Source organism: Pagrus pagrus (genome assembly GCF_965226575.1).
Source record: "Pagrus pagrus genome assembly, chromosome: 20".
NCBI classification, from domain to species: domain Eukaryota; kingdom Metazoa; phylum Chordata; class Actinopteri; order Spariformes; family Sparidae; genus Pagrus; species Pagrus pagrus.
Window position 1 is genome coordinate 5,762,264 of NC_140207.1, and position 17,513 is coordinate 5,779,776.

A 17,513-nucleotide genomic window follows, 5' to 3' on the forward strand; every position below is an offset into this window, starting at 1 on the left:
AGTCATTATGGGTAATCAGTAAAAAGAGTCCCAAAGTAGGACGGTGTTGCATAAAAACCATGTTTTTGACACAAACAAAATCCCATTCACTTCCACTGATCTGGGCTGACAACACCACAGCCATTTGCATGTTTCCACTGTTTGAATCCATGACCCCAATGTCACAGTGTTACACAGCCACTTAACGTCAGTGTTTGATGTGGCATTACCTAAACGCACAGCTTTTACTTCAAAGACAGAGCGCTCTGAAAGGGTTGGAGCCAATATTATTATTATTATTGTCCTGAATTCTCTTTTCAGATGTTTCAAAAATGATTATTAATGCATAACCTGCATCAAAGCCAAAACCACTTGGGAGCATGTTTTTCTTTAATTGACTTTATTTGTCCAGCATTAAAGTAGAAATACTTGAGTCATACAGATGATTGCCTCATGTCATTGTAGCTGTATTTGTGCAACTTGATATGGCGAACAAATAGCAGTAGCCAAACAATGTGATCAGATCTAAAGCAAGTTTCGGTGAAAAATGTGGCACTTTTTTCCTCTGTGGTGACGTCACATACAGGCTCGACCTCAGCTGATCTTTCTCTGTTCTTGTCTTCAGTATCCTCCCACTCTCCTGTACTTGTCTGAATCAGTTTCCTCTTGACCCTCTACCTCTATAATCCTCCCTATCTTTCTCTCTCGAGTATCTGCGCTCTCGTCTGCAGGATGCATAGCGGCTGCTCGGACAACATCCCATCACAAACGCTCAGACGGTAGTTATCTGGTCGACCACTCGAGTGCTGTCGTTCATCTCAACACACTCCACCTCCTGCCTCTGCCCCTCTCCATCCGGCCGGTTCCCCCGGCTCTTGGAGGGCGGCAGGAAGGTGAGGAGTGTGGGCAGGAACGCGAGCGTGTGCAGGGCCGAGCAGCCGGCCGTGAGGGTGAGGCAGCGAAACAGTGTGCGTGTGAGGTTGGAGCGCACGGAGCCGACCGGCACCAGAGCGGCGCTGTAGCAGATGAGCGTCTGTAGAGAGGGGACACCGTGTCTCTCCAGCGCCACCCTCACCCAGCGAGTCCTGCTGTCGCCCCGACCCGAGGCGAAACCGCAGAGGAGGGGGCCGCTGCAGTCTGCCGAGTGCCCCAAGGCCGAGATCAGACACAACACAGACATGCAGTCCAGCTCCACACCCCACAAGGTCATGAAGCCCAGCACCCCGAACTGGACGGAGAGCAGGGTGAGGCCCAGCCACACGGAGACCAGCGGCTCCACGACGGCCAGCGAGGACAGACCTAACAGGAAGAGCACCGCCAGCAGTGAGTGTCTGAGGGGGGAGCTGACCGCTGCAGCGTAGCGGTCCAGGTAGACGAAGGAGGGGTTGAAGATCAGGAAGCGGACGCGCGAGGTCAGTGACAGGCGTCGCAGCGTGTCCAGCAGCACTGACATCTCCTCGCGCTTGTTCTCCGTCGTCTTGGCCACCAGGAAGATTCGGGACGCCGCCACGTCGGGCTCCTCGCCCTGACCGCGCTCCGCGAATATGATGTCGTCGGCGAAGTGAGCGAACTGCGGCTCGCGGAGGAAGGAGTGGCGAAGCGTGTGGGTGAAGTTTTCCCGCGGCTGGCTGGTGGACTGGTTGCGGTCTGACAGGTAGTTCAGGTAGGCTTCCAGCCAGCTGATTCGCTGGAAGCCTTTGGCGTACTCCAGCAGGTCCCGCTGCACCGAGGAATTCCAGTAGGGGGCGCTCTCATAGATGTAAAATCCAATGACGGGGGAGTACGAGCTGAAGTAACGCTGCTGGGCCCGGGTGTACAGTACTGTGGCTGTATCCATGGCAACCAGTGCGCTGGGGTCTGAGCCCTGGGCCACCTGTCGACAACAGAAACATATCAGACAGAGGTTGAACTGAACATCACAGCCTGCATCCCTGTCTCACGTTGTTCTACCTGCTCAGCCACCATGAAGTGACCAAACAAGCGAACAAGGAAAGTTGACAGATATCTCAACTAGAATTGCACCCAGTAGAGCGCATACCTCCGCTTTAATTTAGGTTTGTTGACAATTTAAATCCAAATTTTCATTAGGATTAGCATCAAATTGTACTCACTCATAGAAACTGCTTAAACACGCCTGATTTTTTTCATTAAGATCCATGAATATTTCCCTGAACACAAATGTCAAAAAATGCCAAATCTCGCATAATTTAAAGAAAGTCAGAACAAATGTCTGGATCCATCTCTCTATCAGACCTGCAATAAGTAAATATGTAAATAAAAAAGTGCAGAAATATGAAGAGAAATAAGATATTAAATAAATATAAAGACAAATAACAAAATAGAAAAGAGCATTTATAAGCTTTTACATTTATCTTCACATTTATTTGTTGATTTATTTCTGTATATATTTATTTTTAAATGTGTAGTTTTAATTCAAATAATTGTCATTTCTTTTCATCCCTTTATTTTATTATTCTTTTCTCTAATGCTTTTCCTCTTCCTGAAAGGACCAAGCTGTCAATCAACTGGCTTTGGGTCGGGCCTTCCTGCACACATAAATAAGTCAATAATAGAAATAATATACAATCAAATATTTCCACGTTTATTCTTATTTATGGCACTCCTATGACTGGTGGCACTATCATAAAACGTTCTCGCCGTACAACTCTTTACCATTTTAGCAGTTTCACTTGTCTTATCTCCATCTGAATGCTTGATAGAAGAGGCTAAACATGAAATAGAAATGTAAGAAGTCCATTAAAATTACTATACTGTTGCCTCACCTGTAGGAAGCCCATCAGTCCAAACGAGATGTAAACCAGATACAGCAGAACCACGAAGGGTTTGACGTAGGTGTTGGTGATCCAGTCTCCGTAGCAGCGCCTCACACACCCCAGCAGAAGGTGCGAGTCCTGAGGATGAGGGTCCATGTTGGCCGGGGGATGTGTGTGTGGGTGTGGATGTGTGTGTGTGTGTGTGGAGTTGGCCACATGGCTGTGTCCGTGCACAGCGGGGTTGTTCACCGTGTGCGGGTGCGTGTGCGCATGTGTGTGAGTTAAATTAGGGTTTGGTGTGTGAGCGTGACTGTGCCCGACCCCGTGCGGCGGGTTGGTCGCCTGAGTCTCGTCCTGGTAGCGAGTGTGCATCAGACACCTGTACCAGGCCGGTTTAGAGTCCAGCTGGTCCGGTTTTGGGACTCTCCGGCAGAAGCAGCCGTGCCTGTACCCGGTCTCTAAGTATCCAGTGAACACCAGACAGGAACTGTAGAAGGACAGCATGTAAACGTAGCTGATGGTGACAGCCAAGGCGGCGGTGCGGCAGAAGAGCCGGACAGCCTCCATGTTGGTGAGCGGCGAGGCGGCCAGGCCGAGGGTCATCAGGTGGAGCATGGTGGAGCCGGAGAAACGCAGCATGACGTCCTCGAAGACGCTCGCCACGCGCTCCTTCACGTGCTGGTCCTCCCGCGTTCGCCTCCATGATGACAGCATCTCGAAGGAGCCGAAGAGCCCGTGACCTGATGGGAAACAGGAACAGGAATGACACCTTACAAGAACAGTTTGGATTATAAGATGACTACATGTAAAAAGGGGTTGCTTCAAACTCACTGATTTGGTTTTACAGCCCACAAATTTAGCATTTTGCTCAGTCTCCAAAAATACAAACTAGCTAATTTCCAAACAACCTGTTTCCTTGTTCCTTGGATGACTTGATTACACCCTGGTGGCTCTCGTCAACCTTGTTTCCAACAGCAGCAGGCAGCTTTTTCCAACACAAAAATACTCCAACCCACTGAATGCTACATGCCCGGCCCTCCACACAGCAGGGACACGGCTGCAACCGAACGCTAATGTTGCTCTGCATAGATGCGACTTATTCACCATAATATCTTTAGAGGTTAATACGTCAATCATTAAAAATCAATGAAGACAACTTTAAATCACAACTCGTAGTTTGTTGGAGCAGCCATCCATGTTTCTTTTCGTTATATGCTGCCACTGAACTGAACTTTAGCTACGCTTCGCTAACCTTCCTGCTTAATAACATACCTTTATACTGTACTGCCACAAAACTAGAGCATAGTGTGAAGTAGATTTTCTTAAAGACAGTTATCCCTTTGACTTTATGATCCAACTATAAGTATTATGTCTGTCTGTCCATCTGTTAGTCGAATATCTCAAGAACCGTTCATCCGATCTACTTCGCACCTGGTAGGTGTCTTGCTGAGGACCCAAGGAAGTGCTGTGTCGGATCGGGTGTAATGTGGACGAGCTACATGTTCAATATTAATACATTTTTGATTTAACAGCGAACACCGCCGCTCTGTGCAGCAGTGGGGGCGTGGCCTTCTGGCTTTCAGACTCACACGGGGTCCCTCTCGTGGCGAAGCAGACGTAAACAAAATGGAGATTAGCGTGGTGCAACAACTTGCTGCAGTAACACGTTGCAGTGATAGAAAAACAAAAGCAGAAGGTTAAACGAGTCTGGATGAGGGGAGACGCCGTCGTTTGCACTCCGGGGCGCCTCGCTCATTGGGTGTTGTCGTCTGGTTTGGACAGTACCACTGTAATCATCCAGATTCGATGTTTGCTATTATCAGGGCGGCCCCGATGAGTCTGTGAGCAGTTCACGAGGCTTAAGTCTGGATCTTCAAACCTCTCACAGTACCAGATAATCTATACTGAGCAGGATGTTTTCAACAGCCACTAGTGACAAAAATGCTTGTTAATTTCTAACCAGCCACTCTCCAGAAACTTTGATTGCTCCCCGCTTGGCTTTGATTTACTCATTTTGAAGAAACACAACGTTGCACAAGAAGTGTAATAACTCAGCCTGCCTGCTTTTGAACTGGTCTCTCTGCATAACTTCACACCTCAATCCTGATTGAGCTGGAAATATGTGTAATGACGGATGTAGCACACCATGGAAATGCAGTTTTCTTGTGACTTTAACAATCAGAGTTGAGATATTGGAACATCGCTGCAGCAGGACATCACAATGTCAAACAAAAACAGTGAAACATGCTCATCACAATTTCCCAGAGGGCAAAGTGACGTCTTGAGATGGCTTTTTTTTTGTCTAGCCAACAAAACTCTTCATTTCCTGTCATGACTGACGCATATAAGTGGCAAATTCTTACATTTAAGAAGCTGGAACCAGCAAATGTTTGACTTTTTTGCTTGAAAAATGACTCAACATGAGAATTTAACTTATACCCAGTTTGCATACAGATAATGATAAAATACTGGGGGAATAGAACGAGTTATAATCGGACAGATGCTGCGAACAGAGCCTCCTTCCTGGATAGATTTATAGCTTCGAAACAGCAGTAATCAAATAAAGATTTCTGATTCAATAAAACACATCGATGTCCACTGAGAGCACCACCGGTCCGGTCTCATGTGCCTGCACATACATGTTTACACTGTACATGTGCAGCAGATGGTTTCTTAATGGTTTCCTCTCCCGTGGTTGCCATGGCGCCTGTGAGTCACCGGTGGCACAAAAATTTTCCCCCCATCCTCTCTCTCCAGTGACCTCACCATGGTGTAACACTTAACACCTTAGCAGAGGCACAACGTACCGACACTTCAGGCGTGGGTGCAACTGAGAAAGTCTGCTGATCTGTGATTGTGTGGTGTGTGTGTGTGTGTGTGTGTGTGTGTGTGTGTGTGTGTGTGTGTGTGTGTGTGTGTGTGTAAGAGAGGGAATTAGACAGTGAAAGAGGTAAAGAGGTTAATGTTGAGGAGAGAGAAGATGAGAGCAGAAAGACAGCACTTGCCCGAGGATTTTGATATTTACCAGAGCTTGAGACAGGCTAATGTGCACTCCTGGACAAACACACACACACACACACACACACACACACACACACACACACACACACACATACACACACACACACACACACACACACACATACATAGACACACACAGATGAGGACATACCCATATATAAAAGATGAGTCTTTTTGCCAGAATGCTTTTAGTCCCTCTATATTACTGTTGTGTCACGAAATGGATTTCAGACACTTTAAACTGTAATACAACAGTATAGTTTCTCCTTTTTTTTTAATATAGGTGTAACTCTGATACATGTTACAGTACAGTTATTTTTTAAAAGCAACACAAGTGTGACACATAGGATAGGAACACCTGTCGAAGGTCCCTCATTAACGTTTAGAGGGCAGCATATCACCACATAAACTGCTAACAGCTGGTAGCTGGTATCTTGGTCTGTAGCTGCTAGCTGCTGTTAGCTAGTTAGCTCAGTTAACCTTGCAGTTAGTGGCCCTATTACCTGACTGGCTTGTAGTAATGGCAGAGTGCTACTGTTTTCACTGCGGGCAACAGAAACAAACACACCCTCCGAGATGAACGGACGCCAGTTTGAAGATACAGTATGGAGGCGATTTACAGCGACTATGATATGATATGCACAAATACAGTCTAATGTGAGTAAAATATAAATGATTCGCATTTGTCGACATTATAAAATGTCAGTACATCACTTTCTCTTTGCAAGTTGATAAGCCGTACGTAAAAATACTTCTTATATTTGATTCTGAAAGAGAAAAGACGCAAAATGTTGGTACAAAACCACATTTTTTCAAAACAAACATGTCCTCTATTTTCCTCCTTCCTCTGCTGTGTAACCACATCCCTTCTTCTCTCCTCACACTTCCTCCCACCTTCTTCTGTCTGCCCACTTGATTCTGAAAAATCCTCCCTGCCAGCCTCCCTTCCTTCCCTCTAACTACGCTTTAACTTCGTTTTCTGCTGAGAGAATCCTTCCCTCCATCCCCACTTGGAGTGATATTTCATCGAGCCCCCCTCTCTGTCTCTATTCCCCCGTCTCTTCTGCTCTCTCTGCAGTTATTTTAAGACTAACAGCAGCCTTTCCTCCTCCACGTCACAGAGTAATTATGGTATACTCTACATGTGCGTGAGGGGTCATGTACAGCACATGCTACAGTATTCATGGTGCGTGCATTCTCATTTCATTTTCATTCTTATTTCGTGCATTTTTGTTTTATTTCTTTAATGTTCTATCACTGTACAAACAAACTAAATAACCAACTTAACTTAGTAAATATTAAAGGGTAGATAAAGATTTCATGATCTCTATTCTGGCTTCAAGCTACTCAGTGATTTGCAAAAACAACTTGTGTGGCTTCAAGAGCAAAGACGGTTTGATTTTGAAGTTTATTCCCGAACCATCAATAAAAACATACTAATATTTACCTCAAGTTTTACCACCGTTGCAGCCTGTGTGAGACTTACAGTCTTATTAAAGTATTTCATTTTCCGATAATGAACTGAAAGTGTCGACCCTGCAGATTTGCAGCTTGGCCCTTTGAGGACTTTGGTCTTACTTAAGTACTGTGACGTCAACTCTGCAATATTTCTATGAGTCTGAATCCCATATAGATGAGGAATACTCACCTTATTAAGGCCGTGATCTGATCGATCCGCAGGAAATACAGTTTCTTCACTGCTTTATAAAATTATGTGTTTCTGCCGTGATTTACATCCATTGAGTCACAGTTGGCCGCTGACTCAGATTCTGGTGCCACAGTGATCCCTGGCCTAATGTTGCCTTCCATAAAAAATGAAGACGGTTTCACACAGTGGCGTAGACAGTGAATATTTTAGGTTTAGGAAAAAGAGAGCAACGGTTTTGGATCAGTACTGAATTTGATCTGATTGGTGCATCCCAAGTGCAAAACGGCTGTTGAAGTTAAAATACTCAACTTTTGTTTGCTTAAGCTTATTATAATGAAGAAAATGTAGTGTAGTGGTTGTATAAAAATGACACCATTCCTATTTAGCTTGGTTCCTTTTATGACTCACTTTCACTGTGTTTTTCTGTCTGCAACCAAGTGGGATTCTTCCCGGAGAAGGAAAGGAAGCAAACAAAACAGGAAGAGGCATTGTTTTCCCCGGTCGCTATCCCCTGGTAACGGTTGAACAGCTGGAATAACTGTGGAAACTCTACGCTGCAAAAGAAAAATAACCTCGCTGATGGAGGATACAACGACAGCGAAGAGGGAGAGTGATAGAAACCGAGGTAAAGCAAAAGTGAACGGACCGGCATTCACTCAATGGAGAGCGCTTGAAACCGACATTCTCTCCACTAGATCAGTGACAAAACCTCCCTACTTGTTAATACAACCGGCTGTTTTACTCAGTGGCAGCCATCTTGTTAACGCTGCCGTCAGCAGTCAGAAAACAAATCAGGAGCTGCAAGGAAGTCGGGAACAAAAGACACAAATATCTGTGTTTGTCTCAGGCTGCCTCCTAGAATTTTTAACTACCACCTCGATATGCTAGAAGGGTAAACTTTAATGGTTCTGAGCATACAGGCGCACATTTTAACAGTCTTTTCCCAAAGACGTTCATTATGTTGCAGACAAGAGATAAAGATTAATAAATAAATAATACAAAACGAGTTTGAGAGAGGAGTTCAAGTCCTGCCTTGTACTTTCTGACCTTAGTTCACCAGGTAAAGTAAGTGGTATGAAGAGACATTATTGTCAGATTGCTGGTTTCAGAAAGTTACAAATATTGTGGGCAGCCTTTCAGTCCCGACCCTGGAAGTTTATGGGGCGAGCTTTCTTTGACAAACCAACAAGCACTTAAAGCATCCTGACCCCTTGAAAGTGTCCATTCAAATAGTCTAGACATCAATTTAAACACTTATAGGTGTAAAATAGTGTGAAAACTGGATCCAGCTCTGGATTTGTTCCAGACTCCAGTTCAAGAACCCAAAAATGTCTTGCTTTTTCTTAACTTTCTGCCCTGAGTCACAAAATGTATTTTTTCGTACCAGCATCTTCTCTGTCTCAGTACACCAGGTTCACGCCCTGCCACTTGTCAGTCATTTTGATGATCTGTCTTCTTTGAAATGGCTTCCAGCCTGAGGCTGGCACCTGCAAAACCCTTCCCAGCTACTGAAAAAGCAGATGGAGAACACTGTGATATGAAAGAAATGGCAATGTTCACCGTTGCACCAACCTGGCATGTGTTGGCTGCACTTTCCTTTGATTTCTCTCTGCTTTGATCCAATGTTTTGGGGTTTTTTTCTCCCTGCGCTCAACAACTTTAAGTGTAGATCCAAAAATGTTCTGAACTGAGAGGCCAGATCCAGACAAATGTCAGATGAACACATGAATATATAGAATTAAAAAGACTGAAAAGTTTGAGTGTATATTGTGTATTTGTTGTTAAACCTACCGAGCATGACGAAAGGGATGCCCAGGTACGTGGAGTTGTAGGTGGCCCCGGTCAGGTTGAGTATCCCAGCAGCAGTGAGGCCTGACAGTGTGATCGACAGCAGAGCCAGCAGTCCCAGCCAGGGTTTAGACCTCACACAGTCCCTCATAGAGCAGCAGAGGATGGCCAGCACCCCACATACCCCCAGGCTGGCCAACAGGGGGCGACGTGCCAGCACCGAGGAGAACTGGAAATCTGTCCTCAGAGAAGAGGAAGTGGACGGGTACAGCCCCAGTTTAGGATGCAACGCTGCAAAGTGCTGCAACTCAGTACAGAAGGCCTTTTCCCATTGGCTGGCAACCCGGTCCATCAGGCCGCCACGGGCTTGGAGGTAGTAGGTGAGCTGCAACGCCCGGGCTGAACGTACACCTTCCCCCCTGGCTCCTGTCCCGGGGCCCCGCACCGCCCCGCTGGGACCCCAACCCTGCACGCCGCCCAGCTGGTGGCCGATGTACGCCTGCCGTCCGTCCGCCAGCTGCGTGATCGGGTACCGCAGGATCGGGATGGAGCGGTTGGTGGCGCGAGCTGACTGGATCTCCTCCATGGCGCGGATGATGTCATCGATGATGCAGACGTTCTTGTCGTCGGGGAGACAGAGGTAGGAGAAGGAGTAGTTGAAGCTGTTGAACCCTGTGGCCGGGACCGTCACCTGCATCTGGTAGATCCGCCTGTGGAGCTGCGTGACGAGGAAAACACGCACAAACGAGGAGGAAGTTAGCGACAGATGATGGTAGAAATATAATTGTGATTTATTCATCAGAAAACTTTAATAATAAAGCGATGAAAGCACCAACAAACTGTGGCAAAGAGCAAAAAAAAAAAAAAGTTCCATCAAAGTTTTTCACTGCAGGACGACAGAGCTCACAGTGTTTGTGGCTCATTTGTCTTCGTGTGCTACAAATTTTCTAGCTGTACTCGTGAATAAAAGAGAGGGAGATGTGGGCGAGTGTGTGTGTGCGTGTGTGTGTGAGTGTGTGATAGAGAGAGGACAACAGTGCCAGCATCCACAGCGCTGGTTACTAAGCAACAGGCCTGATGCCAGTCTGGTGCCACAGCGAACATGGGCAGAGCTTCTTTCTCCTGCCTCAGAATACTGCATTGACTTCGGAGAGGGAGGGTGTGTGTGTGTGAGTGTGTGTGTGAGTGTGTAGGAACGTCACCTGAAAATTAATGAGTTTTCAAAGTTCGTTCCTTGCACCGTCCTGTAATGAGGTTTACCCAAATTCCTCACTTTTTACTGCCAATAAATCCCAAACTGTCATTATTATTGATTGCAACTTCCCGGTAAGATACTAAAATATCCCATTGAGGTGCCTCAGATCACTTAATTAACTTTAAAGTCGCAATCTTTTATATTAATTGCAGGTATCCTCAACCTCGCTATCTGAATCCCATTATTAGTTTAGATGAATCGCTAAATCTATAAACACTTTCTGATAGTTAACTGATCAGATTCAATTCTTGTCCAGTGATAATTCCTGCTTCATACGACCTGAATTTGGGAGTTATAAGTTTTACTCTACGTTTTTATTATTACTCTATATTAACATTTGGATTGAGGATTTGACCTTTAACCTCATGGTGGTGGTTATGGTGGTTTTGATGGTGGTAAGTAGAGCTGAGGCTGGTGGGGATATATTATTAGTTTTGCAGGTATTTTTTCAAAAACCAAAGAGCTGGACACATTAAAATTTAGACCTTGGTGTTTCCCACACATATAGTTCACTTGGGCGGATCGCCCATTACATCTGCTAGATGAAGCTATTAGCGTTCATCATCCGGGGACCATGAATGTACTAAATCTGGGGTCAATTCATCTGGAAGAAGTAAAAAAATGTAATCTCCTGTTGGAACCAGATGACACAGTCATTGGCTAACCAAAGTCAGGACACTTCACCCTCTAGGGACCATGCATATGTGTACAAATTGTCTTGACAACACACCCTACAGTCGTTGAGATATTTCAGTCTGGACCAAAATACCAGACCAACTGACAGACTGGCATCCGTAGAGTCACGGCTTAACAGAGCAGTTGAAGATTCATCTTGTTCTTCTGAGCCCCTGTTGTTCTTGGTCGTGTACTGTTCTGGATGATCGGATACTACGTGACATTACACCAAGGTATTTCCAGCATAGACGGGACAAACAAGAAACTCATCTCTCTGAACAACAGAGTCGATGGTGAGGTTGATTTTTCTTCAGAACCAAAGAGCATCTTTTGACTCACAAAGCTGCACAGACACCGATGAATCATCGAAAAGAATCATATCCATAATAGAAGAGGAAGAGTTACTGCCTCCTTTAACCGAAATTGGATGAAATCATTGGGCGTGACTCACAACTCCTGTAACAGTGATACTCCTGTCTCATACCGGCTATCGCTGCTATTGTCCTCTCGTGCAACAGGTTCAAACCTATTCTCGCAGGGTTGTCCGATGACATTTAGGGAAGCGTAGGAACTCAGACTGATGCACAAGTCGACAAGGCAGGCTGGGAGTGTAAGATTATGTAACAGTGATTTTTCTTCTTTCCTCTCACAGCTCCCTCTTTATGCACCACCGCGTGTCTCGCAGCCTGTTCGCAGTAAATGATGCACAGCTCTGAACCAGCCTGTCTCTTAACAGTGGCAGTCCTCTGAGGACACATGTTAAGTGGGTCACAATGAGCATATTTAACAAACACACACATGCATGGACGCCGTATGTAAACACACACACACACACACACACACACACAGCCTTCAATATAGAGTCTAGTGTTTCTAGCGTATTAGTCAGCAAGCTCTGATTACAACCGCATAACTTCATGAAATCATTTGGCCGATTGCTCCGGGGGTGTCAAGCTAATACTCATAAATCCGTTTAGGAATACCAACACAGAGACGGAGGCCTCCGAGCTCCGGCAGCTAACTCCACTTTGTAATTAAACTGCTCTGCCTCATAACTAAAGAGGTGGCCGGGGTTATTTAAAATGCGACAGTGTTGCTCCGCTCAATGACTATCAATCACCGAGAAGGAGGAGGAAGACAGTTTGCATATGTGCTCTGGCCTGCAGACACTGACCTTTACCTCCGTGTGTGTGTGTGTGCGTGTGTGTTTCAATTGATTTGTTTTTTAAGTCAACTCTGCAGATGCATTGCAGCTCAATTTATGGTGTATTTACTGTGATTTTAAAAGGCAGAGAAGCTAAACTGTCAAAAACACAGATCGACCGATGTGTTGTTTTCTTTTCTGGGCCGATAGTGATAAAGACTGTTGGTGATCAGGAGTCGTGAAACTAGGGTTGGGTAGGTTTCTGGTTTTGTGACAACCGACTGAACTAGCAGCATGTGGCTACTTAGCGGATAGCCGATTAGCTCAGCTCCATATGTGGTGAGTTGCTTATGTCTTGTTATGATGTACACAGACTGTCCACAATGCTGCAGCTTATCAGCGTTAAAGGCAGTTTTAGTAGTCTGCAGTAGGAAGGCTTGTTTTGATTCCCTGCTCCTGTTTGCCCTGTTAAAGTTACCGCATTACGCTTCCTGTATCAGTTTCAAATTAAAAGCCCTCTAGTGTTTCAGTGGACAGAAACTCTTCATTTCTAAATAAGGCTTTTGTTGTGGAAAACTTGACTTGCAAGATGTGTATTATTTTATGCTTCTGTTTGATGCTAAACTTAAGAAGAAGACGAGTGACGTTTCATTGTTGTGAATGAAAACACGACGTGTCACAGTTGCCCTGATGGACTGTAGTGCTGCTGCTGCACTCCCATTAATGGCCTCTCGTGTTACTGGTCCATTAAGTCTTTAGTCCTCATATCAAAGCGGTTTGAAAACTTTTAAAATGGACCAACTGTATCTGAAAATGATAAACAATTGCTGTAACAGTGATAGAATGCAACTACAATTTACTCAAGTATTGTTCTTCACTTGAGTATTTCCATTTCCTGCTACTATATTTACATGATAACTTTAATTACTAGTCACTCTGCAGATTCAGATTATTCACTGTTGATTGGCTATTACTTGTGACATGTAACCAATCAGATAGTGTTGTTGGCGGAGCATTTAATGAGATAACACAGGGGTGAATGCAGATATAATGACAGCCACATTAGAGCCAAAGAAGCCTCATTTTTTCCTTCCCCAAAGAGGTTATGTTTTCACCCGTGTCCATTTGTTTGTTGGTTTGTCAGCAGGATTACACAAAATCTACTGAAATAATTTTCACGAAACTTGGCCCAGAAAAGGCCCATTGGTGTGGATCCAGATGAAAGGACGAGAGCCCGACCGATACTTGGTTTTTGAGGCTGATATTGATACCGATATTAGGGGGTGAAAAATTCACAGGTTTTGAAATGATCCCTCAAATGTGGTTATCAAACAGGGGACAGATCCAGGACTTGTGTTCTCACTTTCTTTACACTGATACAGATAATCAGAAAAAATGCCAATACCAGCCCTGGTGATCGGTCTACGCCTCGTCAAATATTTTAGTACTGTGTACAAATGTGTGCCAACTGAGTCTCCGAGGTTACAAGACAGCCATAAATTATGCCACTTATTATGAGCGTTTGTCCTAGTTGAAGGCTATTTTTTCACTGGGCTGTTCTGCATGTAGATGACTCAAACTTACTGAGGGATATTGGGATATTTTGGTGTTTCACTTGACTGTTTGTTCTGTGACGTATCTGAATTTTTATTTTTTGTTTTGTGAATATTACTGGCCCAAAAAAATGAATGCGACACATTTGAAGAAGCGTCTGCAGGATAAACACAGAACAACAACACTGGAGGCGAGGCCGCCTGACGAGGAGAAAGACACTGATGGTAACTCTAAAGGACTCTAACGCGTTACTTTTCTCAGAAGATAACACAGTAACAAGTTACTTGTTAATGGCAGTAATGAGTTACTTTTCAAAGTAACGTTACCCAGCAATGATTAAAGACATATCATATGAGCTGAGGATGAAATTTGAAAGAAGAAACACTGCATGAAATGTATGCACTAGGCATTAATACAGCCAAAATGATCCAAAAATGAAAGTTAAAGAACATTAAATGTATCAACAGTTGCATGAGGGGTAAAGCATTTTTTACTGATCCCACTTTGTTTGTCAGAGCCCGTTTAAGTTCATACACAATATCGGCCGATAATATAACTGAACATCGGTCGGGCTCTGAAAGGGACGGATACAGGAATTGTTTTCTTACTTTCTTTTGCTTCATAGCTACCGATAATCAGAAACATGACAACAACACTGGCCCTGGTGATCGGTCCATCCATGGTCAAATATTCTAGACCTTTGCCACAATGTATGCACTATGCATTAAAGGTGCACTATGTAGAAATTTGTATCTTCATTGACAAACAAAATAAACAAACCCTCTTCATTTTCATGAGCGAATAAACTTTTTGTTTATATTTGGCGGACCCTGCCACCATTCTAGCTTCAAACAGTGTTCTGGACCTTATTTTGTATTTTTTGTTTATTCACTTATGGAAAACATATATACATATTTCTGAGTTTGCATTATTACCTCATTAATATTGTAAATATAAACATTTCGAGTTTGAATTTCTTCTCCAAAACCACATAATGCACCTTTAATGCAGGTGTGTAAAAGTTAAAAAACATGAAAATGTATCAACACTTTTCATTGATTACAATTAATTTATCATTGACTTTTCAGACGTGTTCATGCGCGTGTGGTACCTTCAGTATGGTGTCCAGGTGAACCGGATCCAGCACGCTCCCCTTCCGCGTGGTGACGATCACGCGCCCGTAGCGGCCCGGTGTCTGCAGGTCTGAGTAGAGCGCGTGTTTGGAGCGGTTCACGGGGAACAGGCTGTCCACCAGGTTGCCCTCGATCTTGGCCAGGCTGTGTTTGGGCGCCAGCAGGCTCTCCACGTCCTCCTCCACGCGGTACCGGCTGAAGCTGGCCCCCAGCAGGATGGAGAGGAGCACGGGCGCCGAGGCGAAGAACACCGGGTGGCCCGCCACGAACCGGCCCAGCGCGTGGAAGGAGGTCCTCAGGCCCGCGTGCAACACCTGGCGCAGCATCCTAGCGCGCGGCCGCGGCTCGAGCCTCTCCCACCGACCGGAAAGCCCCGGAGCACTGCCGAGCATCAGGGGCCGCCGGACGCATCGGTGGGCTCCGTCTGTGTCAGGCTGCTGGAGGTGCGGGGAGGATTTATCCCCCGGAGCAGGAGGTCACCAGCCGGGGAGAATCCGAGCCTCCTCCGGTCACAGGTGCGCCGCTTCCCCCTGGGTTCTCTCATCCGCTGGTGGAGCAGCGCAAAGACAGAAAGCTGTTAATGAGGCAGCACTTCTCTGCTCAGAGCATATTGATAGCCTACTTTACATTTAACAGCCACAACCCTGCTGCGCTCAGGCTGCATGGCTCTGTGCGCAACAGAGGAAAGAAAAAAAACGCAGAGAAAGCTCCTCAACCATTAGTTGTGTTTGTGCACTCGGACAGGTTGCACTGAGGACACACTGTAGCTGACTGAAGCCAGGCTGTACATACCTAAACAGGGGAGGGGGGGGAGCGACCCGGTGATGACGGAGCTCATCTGAGACGCATTCACACCGAGATGTTCTCCTGCCGCCTCCTGTCCGTGCGTCCAGCTCCTCCCTGCATCAAGTCACCCCCACACAGCCTGATCTGACGGGTGGTCGCGGTGGGTGGGTTGGGTGGGTGGGATGGTGGGTGCCGGTCGAGCTGTTTGTCAGAGCAGCTTTATGTGGGTTTCCTCTGCGGCAGAAGCCTCTCTGTCGTCCGTCCTCTGCTCCTCATCGCCCCGGCGGTTTGACGGAGCCCCGGTTCATCTTCCACCGGGCTGCTCTCCCAGCAGCGACTGCTCTCCTCGTTGGGAAGGCACGTCACTAATTACCGGCTTTTCAAACCGGGGACCGTCTCTCTCTCTCCCTCTCTCTCCCAACCTCTCTGTCTCTCTCTAGGTCTCTCTCTCTTTCTTGCACCGCCCTCACGACCCCGCCCCTCTCCGTTCCGCGCCGTTACAATGCAGAGAAACGAACGCACTCAGTCCAACAGTGACTGACAGCCTGTGTGGGAGATTGCTAGGAATTTAACATATTTTAAATGCAATCAGAGTCGATGTAAAGGATGTTTTATACATTAATTCTTATGATATTTATGGAAAAATAATGTTTCTCTTAAAAAACTAAATATACGGGCTAATATTTATCTGCAGGGTTGTTGTTTGAAGCAGGTAGTAGCGTCTTTAAAGGAGCAATTTAGTCTAAAACGTTATCACCAGAGTCTCGTTGAACGCGCACCAAAACCCGTACCTTAAACACTGGCTGGGGCGAGCTAGTTAGCTAACTAGCGTTGTATGTCTTATGGCTTACATGGGCTACAAATGAAAAAGGAGGCTTTGTTTTCACCCGTGTCTGTTGTCTGTTGGTTTGTCAGCAGGATTACTCAAAAACTACTGAACAGATTTCCACAGAACTTGGATGGAGGATGTGTCTCGGCCCAGAATAGATCCCGTTAACTTTTGGTGCAGATCCTGATAAAGCTAACACAAAACTAGATGGTATTTTTCTTTAATTACAACAAACTGTACTGAACCGTCATCACTACACCACTCTATAATATTTCTCTAAAAAATAAATGAAACGTTTCTCTCTGAAAACTAAGTACATGTGCTAATTTGTTCTCTGGAGGGTTGTTTGTAGCATTAGTATTGTCTTTAAAGGAGCGATTTGTAAGATACCTAAAGCTGCTGTTAGCATTGTCGTCGTTTTAGCTAACTCCGTTTTGCAGTTAGCAATCCCATCACTCCTCACTACGTAACCACACTCCTTTCTTTCCTTTGATACAGCTCTCTTTGCCCCTTTCTTTTCTACTTTGTGTGGCCTTTTTGGTCGTATAAGCCGCCACCTTAAGTTATCAGTATCCTGCTCTGTGCGTGTTTGCGAGCAGACAGACAATTTAATAGAAAATAACTCTTATAGCAGCTTTAATTTCTATGAAATTCCTTGTAAAATAATGTTTGAATCTTTGAAAACTAATACTACTTAATATTTTGTTTCTTGCTGTGGAGGGTTGTTATTATGTTTGTAGCCTCTAGTATCATTTAAAACATACTTAAAAAAACCCAAAGAGTCGTTTTTTTTAATACTCTATTGGCATTAATTCATTAAAAACCTGTTGTCAGGGGCATTATGACAACATCTTCACCGCCTCTCCTGCAGGATAAAATGCAGATTTTTATCCTGCAGCATCTGAGCAGCTGCCTGATTTGACTCGA

General features: G+C 45.3%; 1 protein-coding gene across 1 annotated transcript; it reads right to left on the reverse strand.

Moving 5' to 3' along the window:
- Positions 1-357: 357 nt before the first annotated feature.
- ptchd1 (patched domain containing 1) lies at positions 358-16,878 on the reverse strand. The gene is made up of 5 exons (XM_084341237.1): positions 15,764-16,878; positions 14,950-15,518; positions 9,214-9,928; positions 2,763-3,493; positions 358-1,852 (listed from the first exon to the last, which is right to left on the reverse strand). The coding sequence occupies exons 2-5, from the start codon at positions 15,361-15,363 to the stop codon at positions 752-754; spliced, it is 2,961 nt and encodes a 986-aa protein (XP_084197363.1). The 5' UTR covers positions 15,364-15,518; positions 15,764-16,878; the 3' UTR covers positions 358-751.
- Positions 16,879-17,513: the final 635 nt, after the last annotated feature.